Source organism: Phlebotomus papatasi, chromosome 1, assembly GCF_024763615.1.
Source record: "Phlebotomus papatasi isolate M1 chromosome 1, Ppap_2.1, whole genome shotgun sequence".
NCBI lineage: Eukaryota > Metazoa > Arthropoda > Insecta > Diptera > Psychodidae > Phlebotomus > Phlebotomus papatasi.
Genome location: NC_077222.1, coordinates 83,840,087 through 83,856,607, shown reverse-complemented (window position 1 = coordinate 83,856,607; position 16,521 = coordinate 83,840,087). Strand labels below are relative to the sequence as shown.

General features: G+C 32.7%; 3 protein-coding genes across 9 annotated transcripts in view; 2 read left to right on the top strand and 1 right to left on the bottom strand.

Moving 5' to 3' along the window:
- LOC129810490 (uncharacterized) lies at nucleotides 1–1,268 on the bottom strand. 2 transcript variants are annotated; one of them, XR_008752743.1, is made up of 3 exons: nucleotides 1,120–1,268; nucleotides 564–799; nucleotides 1–486 (listed from the first exon to the last, which is right to left on the bottom strand). XR_008752743.1 is itself a non-coding variant. In XM_055861037.1 (2 exons), exons 1-2 carry the CDS (start codon nucleotides 570–572, stop codon nucleotides 76–78), a joined length of 420 nt encoding a protein of 139 aa, XP_055717012.1. In that variant the 5' UTR covers nucleotides 573–624; the 3' UTR covers nucleotides 1–75. The 2 variants fall into 2 exon arrangements, 1 of the variants encoding a protein (XP_055717012.1); XM_055861037.1 differs by lacking the exon at nucleotides 1,120–1,268 and having other exon boundaries at nucleotides 564–624.
- On the top strand, nucleotides 724–1,242 carry LOC129810492 (uncharacterized). Its single transcript, XM_055840734.1, has 2 exons — nucleotides 724–837; nucleotides 896–1,242. The coding sequence occupies exons 1-2, from the start codon at nucleotides 814–816 to the stop codon at nucleotides 1,223–1,225; spliced, it is 354 nt and encodes a 117-aa protein (XP_055696709.1). The 5' UTR covers nucleotides 724–813; the 3' UTR covers nucleotides 1,226–1,242.
- A 273-nt stretch (nucleotides 1,269–1,541) lies between the features above and the next one.
- The window catches only part of LOC129810459 (plexin domain-containing protein 1), a 32,231-nt gene continuing 17,251 nt past the window's right edge, over nucleotides 1,542–16,521 (top strand). Inside the window, exons 1-2 of one of the 6 annotated variants that reach the window (XM_055860999.1) lie at nucleotides 1,542–1,622; nucleotides 1,693–1,756. In XM_055860999.1, the coding sequence (XP_055716974.1) occupies nucleotides 1,705–1,756 (52 nt within the window). In that variant the 5' untranslated portion in view covers nucleotides 1,542–1,622; nucleotides 1,693–1,704. Of the gene's footprint in view, nucleotides 1,757–3,146; nucleotides 3,313–16,521 lie in introns of those variants that run through there. The other 5 variants (XM_055861001.1, XM_055861002.1, XM_055861000.1 and 2 more) reach the window with 5 other exon arrangements.

Here is a 16,521-nt window from a genome sequence, read left to right as displayed (position 1 = left end):
GCTGTTTTTCTTTTTTTTTATTGAAAATGTTCAAGATCCCAAAATTACAACTGAATTTTTGTAGTAATTTAGATATCAGACGAGTCCGGCATTGGCTCCTTGAGTTGTAATGGAGACTTTCTTCATGGCCATCGATTCAATAGCTCTAACTTCTGCAGCGTACTTCTCAATTAATTTCTCTGTATTATCTTTCGCGCAGTTTACAAAGCTGGATATATGACACTCTGGCCTGGTGAAATAAAAATCCTCTGGCTTTTCCTTAACTGGCCTTTCATTAACTATATCGTTGTAAGAAGAAAGTTCCATTTTCTTCATATATTCTTCCAATTTATGCATGTCCAACGGGATTTTAAAAAGAGACAGCCCTCGAATACTTGTGTGATTGAAATGATTGAACATTTTCTTCAGATAACCAGGAATCTCACCACCAATCTCCTCTTCCAAAACTTTCCAAATTGCCTTCTGTTTGTAATTCATTTGCTCCATCTGGGAAATTAAGAGAAATATCATCAGAGGCAGAGGCAGAGCTATAATTCTACTATTTTTTTTAGGAATTCACTTACCGCGGACATCTCTGCGTTGTGTTGTTAAAAAGAAAAATAAAAAAAACTGCCCAAAATTGTCTTCTAATTCCGAAAAGAACTGTAGACCCTGTAGTGTAGACCAACTTTTCGAAATAAGTGGCAATTTGAGTTTTAGAGGCAGCTCCGGCAGCACAGCACGCTTTGTTAATTTGGAATTTGGAGTAAGTATAATCGCGGTTAACCGGAAGAGTCCCAGGACCTGTTTTTCGCATTTTCTAAAAGAACAAAAATGTCTGAGACTGAGGTCTCTGAGGTATAGCTTAGTAAAACAAAATAATTTTCGGCCTTTTAAAAGCACACTTTCTTATCAGGTATTGCAGACATTTTTAGACACACTCAATTATAAACAAAAAGCGTATTGGAAAGTGCTTGAGGAGGAGATCGGAGGTGAAATTCCTGCACATCTAAAGTACATCCTTCACAAATTTGATTATACAACCATTGGAGGATGGACTCTTTTCGAGTTATGTTCTGATATAACAATGATGGAAATAGATATAAATGAAACAGACAAGGATGGTGATCCAGAACTCACATGGTACGATGATATCGCAGATGAATTGTTACCCAGAGAACAGAAAACCTTCTCTTTCTCCACTGCGGAGATGAACATCATAAAACTTCATCGTACAGTCCGTTAAAAAGAACGGGAATAAATTGATTGAAAAATATTGCAAGGAAGTGAAGGCTTGGGAGGAAAAAATGGTCAAGATAGAAGACTCAGAGAACATTGAATGCAAGATTTCGGAAAACATAAAATAAATATACTGAATTAAAGTTCGTAGCTTTTCTAATAACAATAAAAATCAGATAATTTTTATATTTTATTAGTTATAAAATTTCCACTGGCTGTTTTTTTTTTATATTTTTAGAAGTAGAAAATCGCCCTGAAAACTTGGAATTGCCGCTTTATTTCGAGAAAAGGTTCTCTCTCTCTGACTCTGTTGATGTCAATAATGTAACGGTTCCTTTCCGGAACAAAAGACGTTTTTAGTTTTTTTTTTTAATACACAAGCACAGCACGCAGAGCTTTCCGTGGTGAGTGAATTCCTAAAAAATAATACAATTAGCTCTGTTTCTGAGGATATTTTTCTTAATTTCCGAGAAGTCATTGGAGGAAATGAATTACAAACAGGAAGCATTTTGGAAGGTGTTGGAGGAGGACATTGGTGGTGAGATTCCTGGTTATCTGAAGAAAATATTCAATCATTTCAATCACACAAGTATTCGGGGGCTGTCTCTTTTTGAAATCCCGTTGGACATGTATAAATTGGAAGAATATATGAAGAAAATGGAACTTTCTTGTTACAACGATATAGTTAATGAAAGGCCGATTAAGGAAAAGTCAAAAGATTTTTATTTCACCAGGCCAGAGTGTCATATTATATACAGCTTTGTAAACTGCGCGAAAGATAATACAGAGAAATTAATTGAGAAGTACGCTGCAGAAGTTAAAACTATTGAAGCGATGGCCATGAAGAAAGAATCTCCATTTACAACTCAAGGAGCCAATGCCGGAGGACTCGTCTGATAATTATTTAAAAAAATGAAGTTGAAATTCTGGGATCTTCAAGTCTTGAACTTTTTAAATAAAAAAAAGAAAAAGAAAATTAGCCTTTTTTGTACGGAGTAAAAAGGTTCGCTCTCCCTGGGGTTGTTTTTTGATCAACACGATCAACCGATCAACACATCAACAAAAATTCAAAATGATTTTCGGAATGCAGTCTTGAATAAGGGGTTGGAAGTTCGAAAACTTCCATTTTAATTTCGAATAGCAATCTGTGGAAATCCATAGGACAATTCAAACATATTTCCAAAAGCAACCGTATAAAATCCCATCTCAAGAAATGAGTAATTATTATCACTGATTGCAATAAATGTCGTCAAACAATTGATAAAATCTAAATGAAAATCATTTTTATATTTTATCTCGGTGTACCTTGCCGTTACCCACCCGGCAAATTCTGCAGAATTCTGCAGAAATTCGTCAGATTTGAATTACTAACTGCCGAAAAATCAGCAGAATTTCTGCAGAATTTTGTTCTAAGGTGGATCCGATCGTTGTATGAAAATTCTGCAGAATTTTCTGCAGAATTTCTATAGAAAATTTTAAAATTATCGGCAGAATTTCTTTAGAGTATTTAGATGATTTCTACATTTCTTTTACCCTTTCTAATGTTTCTAAACATTATTTTAACTACATAAAAATATGTATTTCAATTTATTTAAAATTCAATTTTTATTCAACAATTTTACGTGAATACTCTCTTTTTTTACAATATTATTATAATGTTATAATACAATATTATTAAATCAGCCATAATAGAAAATACGAAGGGGAAGGAAATGGTTAGAAAACACGAAAGAAATTCGCGATGCTCACGAAGTCGCACGACTATCCCGAAGCCACACGAAGTATCCGATTGAATGACAAAAAACGTTAAAATTTCAAAAGTGCAGAATTGCAGATCGAAGTTTTGCTGGGTAAATGCGATTCCCCACAAAGATAATTTTGAAAAATTCTCTGGATATGTTGGAGTGTCCATGCGATTTCTGATATTTCTTGTGTATGGGTTTACTGGGATGGTGTTGCAGTGAAAACGTCAAGAGCCGTGTCAGTTTTACGTGTGATTTTCAATAGTGTTGACGGCAGAAATGGATTTTCTACAAATATTTCTCTTTTTTGTGCTTTTCTCCCCAATTGCACCCTTTGGACACATCGATAGAGGTAATTTTCCAATTGTTAAAACCCCCCACAATGTTGCTAGATGGATTAAATGCGTGGGAATTGTGCAATTTCCCGACAAAATCGCACACAGTTTTTCTGTGGAGAACAGGGTTCATGCAATTCCGTGGCAATTCTCGTCCATCAACTCTTGCCTTTTTTTTCTCCGTTGCGCTTTTCCGTATTTTTGTTTGGCCTCCGCACATTCGATGGAGAGACTCTCTTGGGTGGTGTTTTTAGGTGGAAAAGTGTCGAATAGCGGGAGGCTTAGCAGTGGGAAAACCACGCAATTTGCCAAGAAATCGGAGGAGCTATTGACTTGGTTGTGTGCGAGAATGACGATTGTGCAATTTGTGAGTGGTTTTTGATCATCAGGCAAGAAAAAACGTCTGAGGCGACATAAAACGCACATAAAGATGTTGCGAGAAGGAAGATCTTGTGCCGAGATTAAATTTATATATATTGAGATACGAAAGCTAGAGTGAGAGAAATGTCTGAGATAGAACCTATAATTAAACGCAACATCTTCCCGGAATTACTTGTCTGCTGTACTCTTCCTCGCGGTATCAATGAAGTAAGAAGATTCCTTTTTTTTCCATAAAGACACCAACAATGAAAGAGTTTCATCTTTTCAAATATGAGCAAATAATATGGGAGTCAATAATTATTTAGCAACACACAGAAAAATTATCGAGCTATCGCTACAAATAGGTAAAATGACTTCTCGCTCAGTTTCTTCTTTCCTCAAAGTTATCCAAATGAAGGCATTTTTAAGTGGGAAGAAAGACACAAAAATTGTAACTCTGGGAATTCCCTGGAAGTTAAGAATCACCTCGGTGTTGATCGTGCTTCCTAAGAAAATCTTTAGCAGGTTAATGAGCTAGCAAAAAATCTTACATCTTGATCGCGCAATATTGGAAAATGTTTCAAGGAAACGAACAAGAATTTCAAACAAAATTTATTTATATTTTAATACATTGTGCGTTTATTGTTTTATAATTGATTTGTTAAATGGTTAAACGGTGGCTTTCGATGCATACCTAGAAGCAATTGTTTATGAATAATGTACCGAATTAAACCGTTACACAAATCACCAAGAACAAAAGATTTGTTGCCAAAACAATACGGAACGAATGGAATTGAGCTAATGCAGGCTTGCAGAACTTATTAACTCTATTTCTGCCTTAAGGCGTCTACACATTGGAAGCAATTTTGGTTAAAAATTCTTTTTTATGGCCTCTACCGACTAAAGAAAATTATGTCCATATTAGATAGCTTTTCTTATGGGCGCCACACACTAGAGATATTAATACCCATATTGAAGTGAACTCACTACGTTTTTGTGGGAAAAACTCTTCAATATGGACATATATTTGCCTAGTGTGTAGAGGCCATTATAGCGTCTACACACTAGGGAAATTTATGTGCATATTGAAACAAATTCCCTACGCCTGTGTAGGAAAAACTCTTCAATATGGACATAAATTTCTCTAGTGTGTAGAGGCCATTAGACAGCTTTTATATGGCCTCTACACATTAGAGAAATGTATGTCCATATTTGACAGTTTTTTATAGATAAGCGTAGGCAATTTTCTTCAATATGGACATAAATATATCTAGTGTGTAGAAGCCACAGAGGCCATTAGGGAAACTTATATTCAATGGCCTCCACACACTGGAGAAATTTATGTCCATATTTACGAGTATTGAATTGAAGAAATTTTGACAGTTCTTCCTAGCATCAACAATTTGCTTCAGAGATCTAGTTAGATTACTCACTGTATTTTCCCAATAACTCGATCCCTGATCAGAATGTGTCCGGTGAAGAACTGGCAAATAGTTTTTCACAAGGTGAGCACAGGCACAAAAATATAAAGGAGCAAATAGGATTAAAGAGAAGGGAGTGTAAAAGGATTTCTGATAAAGCTAAAAGGAAATGACGATAAAGAGAGATGAAAAAGACAAAAAAAGTAAATGGGAAAATATGAAAAGAATAGCGTAGTTGGTGTGTTAATAATGACCTACTGGCCCCTACAGACTAGAGAAATTTATGTCCATATTGAAGTAAATTCCCTACGCTTGTATAGGAAAAACTCTTCAATATGGACATAAATTTCTCTAGTGTGCAGTGGCTATAAAAGTGAATAAAATGGATATATGTGCATAAATTAATTCAACAGTTGAAACGTAAAAAGAAAGATGATGTAGGTAACAATTTTCCAGAATTATTGCAAAAATTGACAAAAGTTTCTTTGCAGGAGTAAATGTCAAGATTCCACCAAAAAGACAATTTTTTTTATAAAAATTGCTTTTATTTCTCAATAAAATTTTAAAACAGGCTTTAATATTTAAAAGCTGATTGGGTACTCTTTGTTCTCTGATTTACATTTAAACGCTAAATTTCGTTAAAGCCTTCTTTACAGCTGAGATTTTTTTTATCAAACTGAATAATTATAAATTAAATAATTCGCGTTTAAAGTCAATTTTTACGTGAATTACGTCAAAATGCTCTTTATTGACAAAAAAGTTCTTAAAAGTGCAAAGCTGATAAAACATAAGAAACTTCAAAAATGTGAAGCTAAAATAGAAGTATCAAACTTGTTTAACTTCTCTTTAATTTTGAAGCTGATATAAAAGGCCTTTTGTACCTTAATCTTTTAAAGCCTCTACACATTAGGAAGGAGCAAATTTCGTCAAAAATTTCATTTTTGGCAGAATTTTGACGTTTCCTCTTATGGCATCTACATTCTCGAAAAATTTATGTCTATATTGAAGCAAATTTCCTATGCTTGCGTAGGAAAAACTTCAATATGGACATAAATCCCTCTAGTGTGTAGGGGCCATTGCAGCAGTCCAGTCATTTTCCTTGAAAATATTCACTTTTGACGAAAACTGCTCCCAATGTGTAGAGGTACAGTAGACTCTCTCAAATTCGGGCATATGGGACCGAAATGTCAGCCGAATTAGACAGAAATTCGGGCGACAAACTTTTTGAAATGCAACGATTTTTTATTCATGTGCATATAGATATTGAGTTTACACACTCATATATAACGTAAATTGAATGAAAATCCCTCAATACTGCAAAATCACATCAAAACTAAGACAAACCATGCCAAATTTGAGCATATTTGATTCATTTGATAATCATAATCAAACTTGAAAAATGACAACAAACTTTTTTCAAATGTAACCGCTGCCCGAATTAAAAAGTAGCCCGATCTTAAAAGAGCCGAATTTGCGAGAGTCTATTGTATTTTCTTTAAGTATAATTCGAACACCGGTATTCTATAGGGAAAATGATTATTTCTGAATATCTAAAGTTGCTTTTTATAAAGCTTGTACATAGTCACAAAGTAGAAGCTTGTATAAAACTAGGAATAAAAAAAAAGAATTCGACTATTGGATTTTCCAGCGTTATGGTGTTTACACACTAGAAGCAATTTTCGTCAAAAATTGCCTTTTTTAAAAAAAAATCTGACGTTTCTGCCTAAAAAGAATAGGGAAAATTTTCTTTAAAAATTCTTTGTACCCGTCGACCCTCATGTGAAGAATTTTTGGTGGCAAAGGGGAGAATTTGCTAAAAGTATCTGGTCTGGTTCATTAGGCTCTAGATCTAGGCGATAAGATGTAACTCAAAAGTTGGCACTTTTATCTATTTCGTTTATATTTGGAAATAGAAATATGCTAATAAATAACTCAATAATCATAGATCGGCATAGAACTTGAACTCTGTTGATATAATCATAATAGCTATTTTTTTAACGATTTGGGCAAAATAAAAAAAAAATGTTCATTGAGCATGACATTTGCGTCGTGCTCACTAGTTCTCTAATATTTTATGCAATGCTCAAACTCTACAGAGAGTAAGAAATCTGTTGATTTTTTAAGATCAACGTGACTTAATCTACTGTAAACTCTATCTGTTCATCTGCATATTTGCATGTGATTCAGTCAAAAACAACCATCACTGTTTGGACTCTTCAGAATCTTCGAGTGCGCTTCCTATTCTTGTTTTTCATTGTAAATAGCAAAAGTGTAATTGCAAATATAATAACATATATAAGAGGGCTACTTCATTGTTATGTTCCAAGGGATGAAGTTATGAATGGATGAAGAAAGTAACCTTTTTTTGCCACTTTTAACTGATTTTAAAAATTAATTTTGGTCAGTAAAAAATCAAATTGTATTAGTAATCAATTTAGAACTGTACTATTCATTGACATATTTTAAAATAAAATTGATTATTTTATTACAAAATTATGTAATGCACTAGACGCATTTGGGACTTAAGCGGAGAGACGGCTTAACGTAAATATAATCAAAATAATGATTTGACTAAATTCCCATCAGTTTCTTACTAACTAAGCCGTTTCTCGGCCCAAGCCGAGAGACAGAGTAGTCTGAAACTGATGAAAATCTAATCTTATCATTATATTGATTATAATTACGTTAAGCCGTCTTATGCCCTAGATACACTTACGACTTAAGCCGACACGGCTTAACGTATAATTATAAACAAAATAATGTTCAGATTACATTTCCATCAGTTTCTGAATTGAGTAAAACCATTATTTTGATTATAATTACATTAAACCGTCTCTCGCTTTAAGTCGTTATACGGCCTTCAGATTATAGGTTTAACCTAGTTCCGGAAGATTTTAAAATCCTAAATAGTGAGCAATTTTATTCTTTTTTATAATCTAGGATCATTTATCTTAAATATCCAGCTCTAAGTAAAAATTTTCCAAGAAATCTTAAATGATAAGAATTTAGAGAAGTTAAGCTATATGACCAAGGGCCTTGACAGACATGAGGATTAGCCGAGAGACGGCTTAGTGTAATTATGCTGGAAATAATGGTTAAACCACATCTCTAATATTTTCCACTAATCTCGGCTTAAGTCGTAAGTGTGTCAAGGACCTAAGCCTTAGGTCTGAACCCCGTATAAGTGTATCAAGGGTATTACGGATTAAGTCGTAGGTGTGTAGGGAATAAGAGAAGAGGTACAATGGGTTCAATGTCCCTATTCGACAGTTTCTTTAAGAAAAGAAGTTTCTATCTTATACCGATTTAAACCATTGTTTATAGTTCTCAAACATTAATAAAACTTTAAGTCTGTGAAGTTATTAAATTGACAAAAAAATTAGCACTTTGGAAGCTAAAATTCACAAAATTATGCCTCAGTGCGAATTCCTAGGGAAGAGGTTTAAGGTTAAATTAGATATCGCAAACTCGAACAACTGTGATGTTCCTATCTTTTTAGAGTTCGAGCAACGTAAAATTTCTTAGAAAAAGCAACAGGATATTGCATCATATTTGGCAATTTGAGTTACTCTTCAAAGATATAATTTTTTGCTTTTTTTGTTTGTTTCTTTTTTTGTTTTTTTTTTTTTTTTTTTAATATAAAATTTTTGCTAATTGATTTGGTTTGTAAAACAGCATTGTGCTTTTAAGGACAGGTTCAGATGATAAATATAATAGAATCATAGAAAACTTCTACGTGCAACTTAGAAGGAATAAAGTCTAATACCAATAAAAAGTAATACTTGCAAAATAATGTTAATTATCATTTCTTGTCCTTACTGAGGACACTCGCGGAAAAATATGATCTAAAAAATAAATATTGAATATACTAGATTAGGCATTTAGATTTTTTTCCTGGAATTTTAGACTAAAGCAATTATTTATTTATTGCCTTTTTAGCACTTTGAATAATTATCTACATTTTTTTCTAATATAAAGTATTATATATGGGTTGTTATATACTACGTTATTCTGATAAACCTGTCCATAATATTGCGATAATTTTTATTAAGTTGATTCTATTTGGTGATAGTGGAGAAAAGTGCAGAGAAATGTGTGTGAAAATGCCTTGAGACACTATTTAGACAAGGAGAGTTTGAGACATTGTATGATATTTTGCAGAGTGTGGTGTGTGGTAAAAACAATTAAATTAATTTTGGCGGGGTTAATAGGTCAAATTTTGAGGACAATCCACTCTGCCCACATATGTCCAGAGAAAAGAAAATGTGTTGCATGTAAGTGAGAGAGAGAGATTGGATTCTCGAATCAATTGATAAAGTTGAATCATCGTTGGAGAAAGATGCGTAAAAATTTCTTACAAATGTCTCTACTCCAGCTTTTGTTCCAACTGGTGATCTTTTGGTTTGTTTTATGTCCAGTGAAGCCAGAGAGATCATCAAATGTGATCTTTACTTGTAGTGTCTACACACATTACACAATTTCCCAGAAGTGATTCTCATTATCATACTCAATGTCCTCTAGTATGAAAGCACATTCAATCGTCACATTCTGTTTGATTTAGTCAGACTGGAAAATCACAGTTTAAATAGTATCAAATTAACTATAAATCTTCATAATGGAACTGTCCTAAAACACTAATTTCTTCGCATAATTTATCCAGGAGATTAGCTAAAATAGATTTAAAAAAAAAACTTACACGCTATTAAAGTGAACTTTTAATGATTCGTGATGAAATTTCCGTTTGAATCACGCTTACGAATGAATTTACTTTCATCCCCATTTTTACTTTCACGCAAAATGCATTTATTTTGCTTTCAGTATACCCCAAAAAAAGTAGGAATATTTTTATGAGCAGGAAACTTATGATTTTTTTTTGCCAATGTAGAATATAATAGCCAATTCTTTTCAATACAAATTCACATGGTGGGAAAATGTATGGTTGAAATATTGAGAGATTTAAATTAACTCTTTGTAGTTGCACAAACTCAGGTGGAATGCGCAAGCTTTAAAGCGTTGGTATGTCAGAAAATATTTATAGATTTGTATTAGTTTTCCTGAAATCTCAATATAATGTGATATTCGTTAAGATTGATTAAAAAATTAGTACTTTATCTGTTATACCTAGGTGTATACAGCATAGTACAGTGGATTAAATTCTTATAGATCTGCTGTTTTTTCAATATAACTCACTTTTGACTATTGTAGCTCTATTGAAGAGATACTAGACTTATTTACGTTGATGCTTGTTTTTACTACACTGTCAAAAATTTGGATAATATTTTTTTATAATTGTGTCACTCAGAGCAATAGTGGGCTATTTTAATAGGAATAGGCATATACGATAGATCCCTTTCACTCTGAGCATCTCAATTTGATAGTTTCTTTGAAATCCATGTAAATGTATATTACCATCTTCTACTACTCGAACTCAAAGACAGAGCACTTATATAATATACTTATTTTCAATTTGTGACACGGCTAGAGGCCAAACGGTAAGAGATATCGACTTCTGATCTTCGGCTCCCATGTTTTTTTGGTTTATTTCGAAAACGGCTCCTAGAATATGTTTTTGAGGTAGTCAAGGAGAATTTCGTCCTTACACAAATATTTTCGAAAAATATTTCGATATCGAATTTTCGAAGGCCAAAGTTTACCCACAGAGGGCCTATTTTGCAACCTATTTGTTTAAATTTGGATTTTGTTTGAAAGATCTTGAAGTTTCCTACTTCCTCTTGAAGTGTTCGGTAATGTACCCGTATCTGATATACCTTTCTCGGATTTACTTTTTTATTTGTTTACAAAGTAAACAGTGTAAAAATCGCAATGTAAAAATTAATTTTATTTTAAAGCACCTCTGGATTTTTCGTATAAGACATCAAAGAGTGGAAAAGCAACTCAGCTTTACGTAATGCTCGTAATCGTAACTCAGAAACCCTAGAAAAGTCGAAAGTACTATCACACTACTCCCTATTAATAAAGTTTCTAGAGGTCCAATTCATGAGAAAAAGTATTGAGTTCACGTGTTCGAGGCTCCCCCAATGTGTCTTCTATACATTAAATTTTTTAAGATAAGCAGTTTGCAATCGATTAGAACTTATCTAAACATTACAGAAAAGATAGCCCAAAATGGCTTAGGAATTCAATTGAATTCAGATAAAAATTGTTATCGGTTTATAACCGGTTAATTACACAGACCTACAATGAAAAAAATTATAAAGAAGTGTTGTAGGCCTGTGTTACCTATTGGAACTGTTTTAGATTTGTCAAAGACCTTTCGAACAAGCCAAAATATGATCCCATTCAGTCGATAAATACTATCTCTAGAGCTTTTTCAACATTCGACCTTGAAAAACCATTATTAGGGATGATACAACGAAATTTTCGTATAGGAGAGACTGGAGGAGTAGTAAACATGGAGTGGAACGATACACTGATATTTATGTCTACACTATTCGGACTTATGTCAGTCATTTCTTCGGTGGACGAGGATCCCTATAGTAGTATGAATTGATATAGGTCACGTCCTCAGCAGTCAAATATCTAATTAAAAAATTCTGGTGTTTACAACTACCCCGTGTTTGCTGCTACCTCAGTTTTTCTTATGGCCGAAATGTTTGTCTAGGCAACTTCTATACCAAAATATATCTAAGAATGAAAAAAATCGCATAAAGTTTTACAAAAGAGCAAAATCATAATCAATATTATAATTGTAATATATCTTATAAAATTTATTATCTGGATATAGTTAAAAAAAATTCTGATACTATCGCAAAGATGTTCTAGTCTCAGGCGAGAATTTTTAAAAATATTTAAACGGATTACAGACACAATTGAATGTCAATTATAAATCGGAATTAAAAAAAAAGAAGATAACTGTGTAAAAATTAATTAAGCTTAAGTTCATGACAGTGTTGGTCATTCAATTCACATATTTAGCACAAAAATGTCAAGTTTTTGTTGGCTGGAAAAACTTTACGAACAAATAACAAAATTTTTCGTACACTTTTTTGTGTGTTTACGAACATTTAAGAAGAAAAATTTTTAAAAGAACAAAAAATGTTTCCTCAGTGACCATGTTACGAACAATGTTTGTGAAAAGACGTGCGAACTTTTGCGAACGTTTTAGTGGGTCATACAATTTACGAACATTTCGTAAGTTTCTAGTATGAATTTACAAATTCACAAGCAATTTTACAATTCCATTTTTCTTAGTGTACGAGGTATTTTAGGCTTATTTGCTTCAAAACAAACAATTTTTGATCAATGTGAGAAACTGGATGGTTCAGCTGTCGCGTTAAATTGAGTTTTTGAGAATAGAGCAATAAAAAATATGCAAATTCCCATCTCAACAAAACCATTAAATTAGTGCTGCAATGAAACAATTTGAACGGCCAATTTTTGCTGATACGCACTTTTGGCAAAAATTAAGTCCATGATTAATTTAGGTCATGAAAAAAAGTTTAAATGATCGACATAGTGACTTACAAGTATCACTTGATCGCATTACAATATTGAGTTTCATTGAGTGAAATACTAAAAATTGAATTATAGCCATAATTCATTAAAAATCATGGTAATATATTAAAAGTTTCTCATTCTGGAAACATTTTCACTGGCTCGAAAAAAAAGAGGGACAAGAAGTATATAAAGACAATTTCTGTACAATATTCCGCTGACAACGAAAGAATAATATGTAATGCTTTTAGAGGTCGTAACAATAATGTTTTCATTTCTTCACTATGTGTAACAACACAGAATATTGTTACTAAAAGCTTCACTCTCTAGGTAGTAAATTTAAATTAGTTTAATTGCTCATTGACGAATGAAACTATGTGTTTCTATTGGAGACAACAATAACATTAAGCACAATAAGATTTTTTTTTGCAAGTCTACAAATACTTTAGATTTCCGTTAAAGCTCTCCATATTTTTTAGTTTTCGTATTACAGAGAAAAGTATACCGCAGTAAAGTCGTTGAAAATTCATGAGGAGGAAAAGTGGGCAATTGAAATTATTCTACGGATTAAATGACTGAACTTGAGCAAATCACGCAAGAAAGTTGAAAAATGAAACCAGTATTAGATAAACAATCTCACTATCAGTTAATTTCTGAGAAAAATCCATAATCAAGAAAACCTCATCTTGTATTTTCTTTCATCTCCAATAATTGAGAAAGATATAAAATGTTAATGATTCTTTGTGTGACTTGTGAATAGATTGTAGTGGATTATATTTTTATTTAATAAAATATATAGTGTGACGCGGTTAATTAACTGGAGAGCAATATTGTAATTTTTCTGCACTTTGCGTTGTCTATTTCAGTCTCATCTTTCCCTTTCAAAGACGTGTAATTCCATGCTCACTAATTGGAACAATGTTTTATTAATGAGAACCATCTGATGATACAAATATAATTATATGATAAATATTTTCAAATTTAACACAGACAAGCATTAAATGGTACGACAAAGTTGAGAAGACTTTGCGATTTGCTTAAACTTTGGAATCTTTATATTTTGATTAAAATATAATTTATAGGGTGAAAGGAACACCTATTGACACTTTTAGAACTCGTATCAGAAGCTACTGACACCCTACTATGTACCATTTGGAATACAAAATTTGAACATTTTTCTTTATCGAAAAACGTAGTTTAATGAGAAAACGGTATATTTTACTTTTTATTAGATACATTAAATAAATTTCCAAATTTTGACAAAAGTGCCAATAGGGGTTCCCTGTCGAAGAGGTGTTCCTTTGACCCTATTTTGATTTTATGCGGCCTATAGAATACATATGGGTATTGACTTTATAAAACGTACTCGATAGAACTTGGAAAAAACTGAGTTTTCTTGGAGAAGATAAGACATTTAAGTTGACGCGTTGTCCCAAACCTCCCCGACGTGGGGCAGTATGGGACGCAAAAGGGGATGTTTGGGACGCATTTTTTCTCGCATAATTTGCATTATTGGAGCACGTTTATTAATTTTAAGTACTGGATAAAAAATATTTCTAATAGAAATAAAAATGTTTAATCTTTTTTTTCATACTTAGAAATTAATATCAATTTAATTTGTACAGTAGAGTCATTTATTGTCAATCAATTATTTAAAGTATTTTCTTCTTATTTTCCATCTATCTTTCTTTGCTTTTTTAATTCTAAGTATTGCAATCATGATCATCAAATTTCTCACGCGAGTAGATTTTCTTGCAACTTTTAGTTTTGAACTCATTGACGGATTCTTGTTTGATTTTACGACAACTGCATATTACCTGTTTTTTCCGTATTTCTCTGAAAAAGCTCTCATCTTGCCCTTTCTGGAGAATTTGTGAGAATTGTAGAGGATATTGCTCGAGAAATTTTCGAGAAAATAGATTTTAACGGGATTGAGCAAAGGTCGAATATCCTCTGGAGAACAAATTATTGATTCCCAAGACATTGATGGTTTAATTGTTCCTGTAAACAACTGCTCAACTGGTAAAGTTTGCACAAGAGGTAGATTTTCAGAAGAAACTGGGCATTACTCTCCATTTTGACAATAAAAAAATGCACGCCACTTACAATATTGTCGAAAATCAACGCCAAATTCATCCTCTTTCAGGTGTCCAAAATAACCCCGCGGGTAGTTTTGGTATTTAAAACCTTAACTCTTTCGTCTCTTTTGGGACGAGAGTACCCAAAGCAGCATATGAATGTTCTGTGAAAAACAATGTTTTTTAATTATTTAGAAGTGATAAAAATCCTATTCTTGTGGATGATTACAAACTATAAGGATGTCCAAATGTAAGATATTTTTTGTAGGACCTCAATTAATTCCTGAGCTTAGATATTTTTGATTAAAAAATTGTGAAATTGGCTTGCAGCATATGCTGCGGTCCGGAAAGAGTTAACCCTCTAACAGTGTTTTCTTTAATATCCAAAAAAAGTAGTTAAATAATTTTGTCTAGGGTAATTAATGGTCCATTGAACTCAAAAATACCATCCATTCTTCATTATCTCTTTCCGTTTGGGCGCCAGGTGAGAAAAGGTAAAGACCGCCTCCAGGCGGTCATATCGGTTTAAGGCATAAAAAGACTGAAATTTTTTTATTGAAAAATAGTGAACAAATAGTAAAAAAATGAATTTTAAACGTTTTTAATGGATGAATGTTCTATGATTATCTAAAAAATGATAATTTTTATGAAAAAACGTTTCTAATTTTTATACTTAGACGTGAATGAAACTCAAGGTGTTTCAATGAGACTGATTTTAAACTAATAGGTCGTAGGCTAGGTATGAAAACGTCATTTTCTTGTATAATTCGAAGATCTTTTGAAATACAGTAGACTCTCGCTTATCCGTGGACTCTTTTTCCGGGTGACATAAAAAATCCGTGAGACAGTTGAATTTTCAAAATTTTGATGACACATTGTTCCCGTTTTGGGGTTTTTTTTGTTAAGCAAATGTGCTCTATCTACTGTAATTCTTACTCACTGTAAGTTTTTTGGACAGTACGCATGTTTAGAGAGACTGTCGGATTCAGTCAGGTCAGGATTCACTCCATAAATTTTCAATGTAAACAAAAAAAATCGATGGATTTCATACAATTTGATGGGTATCACTCTCAAAATCCGTATGACATTTGGTCCCACTCTCACGGATAAGCGAGAGTCTACTGTACATTGCTAATCTTCTGGTTTTATTTCACGATCTGGGGCATTAAAGGACGAATTAAGGAATTCGTAATCACTGTTGAAGTCTGCTTCTTTATCAATTTCACTTAATTCGCAAAAATCGACCATTTTACTCATTCTAGACAGTCTTCGTGTAATCTCAATTGTTTTCTATGATTAATATATTGCAAAATAATATATTTTACCAAAACAAGCAAAACAGTTAAATAAAAAAATCGGTAATTTTTTAAAATTTTACCCTCGAACCGATAAGACCGCCCACAGGCGGCCTTCCTTTTTTTCTTCTTAACTTTTAGTTTTTTCACACTTATCAATTGAAATATACAATCTAGAATAACATATCTTTTAGGAAATAAGATTCTTACTACAGTTAGATTACTTTAAAACAATTTTTTTTTGCACTTGGAAACGAAAAATGTCGCGAACGATATTTTGTTGTTTTTCTCTGACCTGTCACACAAAACTGAAGATGGTGCGCAAACGAAAGGTGAAAATGAGTTCAGCTTTAGAAAATAAGTTAGTAAGACTAATAACTGAGGACACTGTAGATATTTCAACTTCGAATGAGTTATATTATCGCAGTAAATGCGATTTATAGAAAGACCTCCTGGAGGCGGTCTTACCTGTTAGAGGGTTAAGTAAAAAACAAGAGCGTATAATCTCTGAAACTTTTATAAAAATATGTTCCCAGATTGTACTGCTAGCTATAATGAGATAAAAAAGTTTTGATTATATATCGCTGATATAAAATACAAAGAGCAAAACTGAGAAA